This window comes from Rhinoderma darwinii, chromosome 8 (assembly GCF_050947455.1).
Source record: "Rhinoderma darwinii isolate aRhiDar2 chromosome 8, aRhiDar2.hap1, whole genome shotgun sequence".
NCBI classification, from domain to species: Eukaryota; Metazoa; Chordata; class Amphibia; order Anura; family Rhinodermatidae; genus Rhinoderma; species Rhinoderma darwinii.
The window spans coordinates 8,845,648-8,854,403 of record NC_134694.1 but is presented as its reverse complement, the minus strand read 5'-3'; the positions used below and the strand labels follow the sequence as shown (position 1 = coordinate 8,854,403).

Sequence of the window (8,756 nt, the reverse complement as noted above, 5' to 3'; positions counted from 1 at the left end):
CGTTCTCCGGGTGGGGGTGGGGAAAGCCTACAAGCCCTTCTGTAATAACTGATGACATCACGGCGCTATGAGGCCCAGCACCCAATATGGCCGCCTCCCTGGTGTGCAGCGGTGACCGCGTGTTTTAAGCCCCCTGCAGATTACCACGCGCGTTCACGACACCGTTACCTTCCATAAGCTCCAGAGGCGTCACAGAGATTTATGGGACGAGATTAATCCGTGTCATCTAAAGCTCCGGCGAGTATCAAGCTGTGGATAATGGACACGGCGCCCGCCCCTCCCCCATTGGTCCACGCCATCTCTGCAGGTAATTAGGTGAAATCCGGCCGCAAACAAAAGATCTTTTAGGACTTCAGAAATGTGCAAAAATAAAGAGTAAGAAATTCACTACCTAAGATTTGCCTCTCAGAATCTAAGGAAAGCTGGATGACAGGCCCTGTGATGGCGGCCATATTGATTGTCATTATTTGTAAAAAAAAGAAATAAAAAAAATCAGAACACAGCAGAACATACAGATAACAAACTTTATTGAAGTAGAGCAGAGAAAGTGGGAGAGGGGGTCACTACTTGTCTTCAGGGGGCAGCACCAGGGTCTCCGGGTCGTAGTAGTTCATCTCAATAAGAGGAAGTCCCAGCGCCTGTCTCCGCTTTATCTGCCGCTCTGCTTCTCTCTGAGCCCAGTCCCTCATCCTGCAGGAAGACAGCGGAGAGAGCAGCGGGTACATCAGAGAATCCAATACAAAAGAGTGCGAAAGACAGGGTGGGGGTGCAACGAGGGTAGAGAGAGAGAGAGAGGTGTAGAGAGAGAGAGAGGTGTAGAGAGAGAGAGAGGTGTAGAGAGAAAGAGAGAGAGAGGTGTAGAGAGAGAGAGTGGTGTAGAGAGAGAGAGAGAGAGAGAGTGGTGTAGACAGAAAGAGGTGTAGAGAGAAAGAGAGAGAGTGGTGTAGAGAGAGAGAGAGTGGTGTAGAGAGAGAGAGAGAGTGGTGTAGAGAGAGAGGTGTAGAGAGAAAGAGAGAGAGAGGTGTAGAGAGAAAGAGAGAGAGAGGTGTAGAGAGAAAGAGAGGGAGAAAGGTGTAGAGAGAGAGAGAGAAAGCGGTGTAGAGAGAGAGAGAAAGCGGTGTAGAGAGAGGTGTAGAGAGAGAGAGAGAGGTGTAGAGGGTGTAGAGAGAGAGAGAGAGAAAGGTGTAGAGAGAAAGAGAGGGAGAGTGGTGTAGAGAGAGAGAGAGAGAGAGAGAGAGAGAGTGGTGTAGAGAGAGAGAGAGAGTGGTGTAGAGAGAGAGAGAGAGTGGTGTAGAGAGAGAGAGAGAGTGGTGTAGAGAGAGAGAGAGAGAGAGAGAGTGGTGTAGAGAGAGAGAGAGAGAGAGAGAGAGAGAGAGTGGTGTAGAGAGAGAGAGAGAGAGAGTGGTGTAGAGAGAGAGAGAGAGTGGTGTAGAGAGAGAGAGTGGTGTAGAGAGAGAGAGAGAGTGGTGTAGAGAGAGAGAGAGAGTGGTGTAGAGAGAGAGTGGTGTAGAGAGAGAGAGTGGTGTAGAGAGAGAGAGAGTGTGGTGTAGAGAGAGAGAGAGAGAGAGAGAGAGAGAGAGTGAGTGGTGTAGAGAGAGAGTGGTGTAGAGAGAGAGTGGTGTAGAGAGAGAGTGGTGTAGAGAGAGAGTGGTGTAGAGAGAGAGTGGTGTAGAGAGAGAGTGGTGTAGAGAGAGAGTGGTGTAGAGAGAGAGTGGTGTAGAGAGAGAGAGGTGTAGAGAGAGAGAGAGAGGTGTAGAGAGAGAGAGAGAGGCGTAGAGAGAGAGGTTAGTGGGGGTGGGAGTGTAAAAACAGAGTTGTCGGGGTGGGGTCTCCTGTCCCCCCCCCCCCCATATAACGTCAAAGGGCAGGAGCCTCACGTACAGACATGTCGCTGCATTCTCAGATTGATGTAGCAGAGCCTATTTCTGGCAGATGTGACACTCGTATTAACACCTTCCTCACCTCCTATGTAAGCTGCAGCCACAACATGTCACAACTCCCACAGAGAGATAGAAAACAGCCCCCCCCCCCACCTGACACCTTATATATCCCACCCCCAACTATGCATCTCTCTAATATCAGGCAGCTCCGGCTCACAGTGCCCATGGTTCATGGCTCAGGAGTCTATGGGGCAGACAGGAGATTCCGGTTGGTGTAATATGCTGGCGATCTCATATCTATGGTGCCTGCCTGATAGCCCCCCTGACAGCGGGCACCATAGACATGTCCTATCCATAGTAAGACGTAAGGGAAGGGTCCTGCTGCAGACATGTCCACTCTGCACGTCTTTACATTTGGCGAGCACACGTGTAAGCAGGCAGAGCGCCACACAACATTCAATCTCTCCAAGGTGGCAGGTGAACCCCAAGTGTGTGGAGGGGTCACGCAGGAAGCGCGGTTATTACGGGCCGGTGCCTCTGTGGCGCGAGGTTGGCGTGTGTTGCTGGGGTGAGGCGCGCTGCTGTTTTCCTTCAGCTCAGCATGAAGATAAATAATTGATTTGCGCTCATTAGAACTCTCCCTCAGGAAGTGTGGACCGGCCATACGGCGGGCGAGCGGCCGCCCTCACCTGAGCCATCACACTAATCACTCCATGGACCTGACGAGCCCGCGTACATCTGTACCAGGAGTGGGGTGACGGGCGGACATGTGACCCCCACATCTGTCCCTTGTCCCAGTTATCAGTCTCCTGAACAAGCAATTAGTCGCTATATATAGTCACTCCTCAGCCACGGGTCCACGGGGGTTTGTTTCGAATCTACCCAACCCCCCCAACTGGGGCCGAAGAAGGGGGGGGGGGGCTCTGTCTCTGTCACTCCAGTGGTGGCCGAGATAGAGCTTTATCTGTCAGGAGAAGACTTATAACTGCAATATGTTCACCCCTCAGAGACGACTAAGTGATGGGACTATGAACGCGCAGGGAATAATGGCGGCCGCACCGGCGACTTATTGTATTTAGAGTGCGGAGGGGGGGGGGGGGCGAGGTTATAAAAAGAGACGAGCAGATAAGGAATAGGGCACTTACCCCCTCTCTGGAGAATAGTAGATAAATATGGTTCCCAGCACAAGACACACTGAAACGCCGAAGAAGAAGACCACCCGCATGTTCCGGAGATCCTGTACCGGGTCGTCGCTGAATCCATGCCAGTCGGGGTTCTGGGAAAGAAGATAGAAAACATTGGGGGCAACATGACAGACAGGTGGTAATAGGGGTTAGATAGAAAGGGTTAAAAGAGGAGTCATTGTATTCAGTGTAGTGGAATCTTTTACATTGCGCCACTTAGAGCGTAAGCTCTTAGGGGCAGCCGTGCCAGCCTCCATCTCCAGACAGATAAACAGGAGACATGAAAGCGCCAGGTGCTATTATATGTTCTCATCAGATTGGCGCCGAGCGCAGGGGTGAGCGGAGCCTGTGCAGCCCCCGAACAAAGGGAGAGCCGCTAATGAGGAGGCAGCGCACAATAGAGGCTCGCTGCAGAGAATGGCGTGAGAGACTTAAAGGGGGCGCCGCTAAAAAGACAAGAAACCAAGAAGTAGAAAAGAAAAAAGGGGGGGGGGGGTAGTGTAAGAAGAGCTGGCAGAAGAATGATCTATCCACATCAATCGCTCCATGACTGACACAGGATCAATGGACACACACTGCCCTCTGCTGCTGGAAGTGGGAACAGCACCCATCACACTATTTAAAGGGGTAGTACACATTAACCGGCTAAAATCAGGAACGGGGTTTATGTTAGAACGTCGTACCCTGTACAAGGTTTGGGCATAATTGCGCTGTCTTATAGAATTTTTTTTAACGCCGTTCACCGCGCAGGATAAATAACGTTATATTGTAATAATTCGGATGGTTATGAACGCGGTGATGCCAGTTCCGTCTCTGAAGGTGCCAGTCGCTGGGTACATGAGTGCCATCAGTACATAGGGACAATCATGTTTAAGGCCACCATTACCAGGCACAATCACAGGACTGCGCTGGGGGCCTTGGCAGGTCCATGGTAAAGTCTGAGATTAAAGTCACCACGACGTCACCGTACAGGCTCGCCAGTTTTTAGATTCAGACACCGATGCCCCGTGACAACAGCAGCCAATCGTTTTTGCCCATAGCTGCTGCTGGTAGTCGGGGCGACTCACGATGATCAGGTTTAAAAATAAGGAAAAATACCCAAAAACAAAAACCAATGCCCCTAGAAACCTCACAGAGAAAGCAAATTCATCAATCCCCCCCCCCCCCCCCCATCTCCACATATCACTGCCCCCACACGGGCCAGGGAGGATGTAGAGATTGATGTATTTGGTGATTCGGGTCCACACCAGGTCTCCATGACAACACTGCGGCTGACAGGTATCGGATGACATGCTGGTTTCAGAAATTCTCAGTAGTGCAGCCTCAGGCTTTGGGCCTGTAACTTCCAGCCAATATATCTCAGTCTAGGAGTAAGACATTAGGAAAAGGTTTTCACATTTTTAAGGTGACGAGTACGGTCAACACGGCGTGTCCAGAACACAGATCCGTATTTAGTTTTTATTAAAGGGTATGAGCACTTTTGCCAACATCTTCTATTGATCCAGTTCATCTAAAATGAATAAAAGAAAAAATCCAGCAACTTTAATCTTCTGCCGTTTTGTGTATTCAGCTCCTATGCAGACCTGTGTGTTTCCATGGTTACAGACTATAAATAAATCCTGTGTAGCCTGATCATCTAGTTGTGTTAATCCTCTGCCCTCTCTTCTTGATAACCTACGGCCAGTAGAAGCAGCAGGAGAGTAACATGTAGGTTCAGACAAAACAGGTCTGTAACCATGGAGACGCATAAGAGCTGTGTACACAAAACGGTAGATTTTTTAATCAAGACTACTTGCAAACTTTCTTTGTTTTAGGGGGATCTCAATGCTATGTATTTATACAGAGAGCACCCAGGTAAGGTCAGTCCCTAAGGTAGGTACACCACTGCCCCCTCATGTACAAATGTAGTGTAGTCACATGTATGTGTTTACCTAATGCTGTATTTCTTGTGTCGCCGATTCGTTCCAGGCCGCCGTCACGTGATCTTTACTTTGACTCGCTGAGTCCTACAGCGTCTACTCTAGGGACCGGAAATCACTCAATACAAGTCTATGAGAACCTCGAAGTGAGTCCCAGACTTGAATTGAGAAACGGACCTCCGGTTTCTACAGTAGATGCTGTAGTCAGAGTCCAAATAAAGATCACGTGACCCAACGGCGGCCTGGAACGGAGCGGCGTGCCGTGAAATACAGCACCAGGTAAGTTGATACACATGAGAACATTGCTCTACATTGACAGGTGATAGCCGGCAGTCCCTTCTCTTTATTGTTTACCAGGCACAGCGCTGTACATTTGGTTGTGGCGGTGCCTGGTACTACAGCTCAGTCTCATTCACTTGAATGGAACTGAGCTGCAGAGATCTGCAGTACCAGGCACAGCCACAACCAAGTGTACGGCACTGTGCCTGGTAAACAATAAAGAGGCCAGAGTCTCTTCTATCAGCTGATCGTGGGGGTGCCAGACCCAGAAAACATCCTTAAAAAAGTGACATGAATGACATCACATGATCCCTCTCAGCCAGTCATCTGCGAGATCAATGTCGCTTACCTACCTGGTATGCTTTATTGTGGCACCTCAAAAAGGGGGCTGCGCCACACCCGGTAGCAGTGTGCCAGTCTCCCCCGCAGGATCTTATGTATAACACCTGGCACAGACAAATTGGAGAAGTTGCCCATAGCAACCAATCAGATTTCACCTTCAATTTTCCAGTGCAGGTTTGAAAAATAAAAGCTGGATTCTGATTGGTTGCTATGGACATTCGCTCCTCCTTCCCGGCGTCACTCTCTTTTACGTCTACAGTATATAGAACAGCAGAAATTACAACTAGGGGGCGCCACCTCCACAGGAACACGGGTAACATTACCTTATCATACACATTGACCTCATCATGGTCGTCCAGCCCGTAGTCAGATGTGGGGCTATGACTAACAGTAGCCGTGTTTGAAGCCTCAGGCCGAGGAGCCGTATGAAGTCTGTAGACCGGGGCTGTCCTAAGCAGTCTCGTAGCCCCGGACAGCCTCAGCGTCCGCAGACACAAGGGCATCGCCATGTTTGCTCTGCCCCGCGAGAACGCACAGGAAACACCGGAAGAGGCGGGACCCTGTCACATTCCACCAATCAGCCTCCTGGAAACAACCGTTGGCAAAAAAATAACCAATCAAAAGTTTTGTCTATTTCACGCAGTACACGCTAAAAGGGGCGGAACTCTTATCTCCTTTGACCTATCAGCGTCCGCAATTCTATATGGACGGTTGGTTTTACCAATCAACTTCGTGATTTTGTAAGCGCCATCTTTACTTCGGGCAGCTATCCTTATAAAAAAGAGAATGACAGCATAGGTAACCATGGTAACGTTGCCGGGCAGATCAAGATGGCGGAGCTGAGTGAGCATCACCGCGGAGAGGTCCTTAGTTATATGCGATTCGCTCAGTCCAAGCGCCTGCTCCGGCTTAAGTGCGTGGCCTCCTGCTTCCAGGATGTGCGGGAGAGCCGACTGGTGGAGGACACGTACACGGCGGAGGAGGTAGCAGAGCTGCTCAGCGGCCTGCAGGCTGTAGTGCAGAGTGAGCTGGAACTGGAGCTCATCAACTCGGCTCATACCAATGTGCTTCTCCTGCAGCAGCTCTTCTCCCAGGCCCAGCACTGGCACCTCCGTCTACACACCGACATCTCCGAGCTGGAGAACCGTCAGCTCCTGGAGCAGGTAGCCGAGCTAGAGAAGAGCCAGGATCAGGGGCCCTCAGGTAAAGGCCCCCAGACCAACAAGCCCAGACTGGCCCCCTTGAGCGACGGCGGTTCTTCTTCAGATCTTCTCCATAGTCAGATTGGTCGGCTTCAAGAAGAAAACGACAAGCTACGTGCCAGGCTGCGTACCCTGGAGAGCCAAGCGACCGCCGCCATGGACGACAAGCGCAGCGCCGAGCAAGCGCTCAAAGATTTGAAGAGCCAGCTCCAGGCCCAGCAGAACTCGCAGGCCTCACAAGAGACCAGTCACCTGGAGGACACAGTGGCCAACCTCAAGATGGAGTTCCAGAAGACCCTCGGAGGCCACACGGCTGGACACAAGAACCTGGAGGAGAACCTGACCAAGACCAAACATGAGCTGCTGCGGGTCAACGAGCAACTGGTCATGGCAGAGAAGGAGCTGGAAAAGAAATTCCAGGAGACTGGCGCCTACCGCAGCATGAAGGACATCCTTACCCGGAAAAACGAGCAGATCAAGGACCTACGCAGGAAGTTGTCAAAGTATGAACCAGGAGACTGAGCTGCGGCCAAAACCACGACCAATATAAAAGTGAAACCCAAAGATCTGGCTCTAAAAATTCTGTATTATCCAACTTAAAACCCAGAGCATTTTATTGTTAGAAAATGACACTCGTTTTAGATTTCTTTTTCCCATAGTCGGACCATCGAAACATTGTACACAAGTTAATTTATGCAGAACTTCCAGGCCTCACCAAGGTCAGTTAGGAGGACACAGAGGACAATCTCAAGCTGGATTTCCAGAAGACCCAGGGCCGACCATGACTAAGCAAGAACTCTACTAACTTGTACGTTGCCGGAAAGTAGCTGGAGGAGCGCAGCACGAGTAGATGTGGGATCCACACAAGGTTATCTGAACCAGAAGATCGCTGCCACCTCAAATCCTAGAGTGATGGTTGAGACAAAGCCGCATCCCCTAGTCTCATCCTCCGAATACTAAGCCCAGAGACTTCTCATGATTTCTGTGTCATCGAGCCCAAAAAAGGAATCCCATCCTAGAAGTACAAGTGTCTGAAATCTTCCAAGGGGATAATAGATCAGGGCCTTTTTTTTTTTTTTTTTAAGTTCTTGCTGGACTCATGTGGGTTCGTTGACATCTGATGTGGGGGTTAAAGTCCTTATGTTGTCAGGGGTCTTGTTTTATGGAACATTACACAGTCCTCATGGGTTTGCGATACCGTCAGAACAACGTGGATACGTGGCAGCTAAAGTTGCAGGAGGGCATCCATTGACCGCCACAACTCTTCTGCATAAATTGTGCATTTTGATCTGTTCCTAGCCCTTGTGACTATAGAGGCCACGTGTCCAAATACGCCACGTAGGTGGATCAGTTTCCTGTATTACTGTTCAGCTACTTTATTAGGATGGTCGTCCCTTGTATCTACTATGAAAACCATTCCCAATCTAATCTTCGGACCAGTCCTCCGTGAACCTGTAGTAGAATTACGATTTCGCTGCGTCTGCCTCTCAATTCATTAAACCAGCTTCTGATTTTTACAGTTTTTGCCTGTTTTTTCTTGAGTCGAGTACCAATGCCAGAAGCCTAAAACACTTAGAAAGCTGCCAGTCAGTATACAGAGACCAATAACAAGAGGACCAGGGTTTCACAGGGCCACTATACTAGAGGTTTTTAGTTCTTGTGCCCCCCAATAAAAAAAAAAAAAACTGCTCATTAAGCCTTCATAAGATAAACTGTACTGGAAAAATGACAAGTGAGCGCTGGTTGCGATGTACAATAAAGTTACCATGGTTACCATGTACGATAAAGATAATTTTCCCCCTGGTTGCCGTGTACGATAAAGATAATTTTCCCTCTGGTTGCCATGTACAATAAGGGTCATTTTCCCCATGGTTGCCATGTACGATAAGGGTCATTTTCCCCCTGGTTGCCATGTACGATAAGGGTAATTTTCCCCCTGGTTACCTTGTA

General features: G+C 49.7%; 2 protein-coding genes across 3 annotated transcripts; one reads left to right on the top strand and one right to left on the bottom strand.

Annotated features, from left to right (window-relative positions):
* Positions 1 to 510: 510 nt before the first annotated feature.
* Positions 511 to 6,163, bottom strand: NDUFB11 (NADH:ubiquinone oxidoreductase subunit B11). Of its 2 annotated transcripts, none has more exons than XM_075834922.1 (3): positions 5,928 to 6,163; positions 3,026 to 3,156; positions 511 to 690 (listed from the first exon to the last, which is right to left on the bottom strand). In XM_075834922.1, exons 1-3 carry the CDS (start codon positions 6,111 to 6,113, stop codon positions 564 to 566), a joined length of 444 nt encoding a protein of 147 aa, XP_075691037.1. In that variant the 5' UTR covers positions 6,114 to 6,163; the 3' UTR covers positions 511 to 563. The 2 variants fall into 2 exon arrangements, with proteins under 2 accessions (XP_075691037.1, XP_075691036.1); XM_075834921.1 differs by lacking the exon at positions 5,928 to 6,163 and adding an exon at positions 5,616 to 5,837.
* Positions 6,164 to 6,340: 177 nt separating this feature from the next.
* LZTFL1 (leucine zipper transcription factor like 1) lies at positions 6,341 to 8,328 on the top strand. The gene has a single exon (XM_075834923.1). It carries the CDS (start codon positions 6,435 to 6,437, stop codon positions 7,326 to 7,328), a length of 894 nt encoding a protein of 297 aa, XP_075691038.1. The 5' UTR covers positions 6,341 to 6,434; the 3' UTR covers positions 7,329 to 8,328.
* Positions 8,329 to 8,756: the final 428 nt, after the last annotated feature.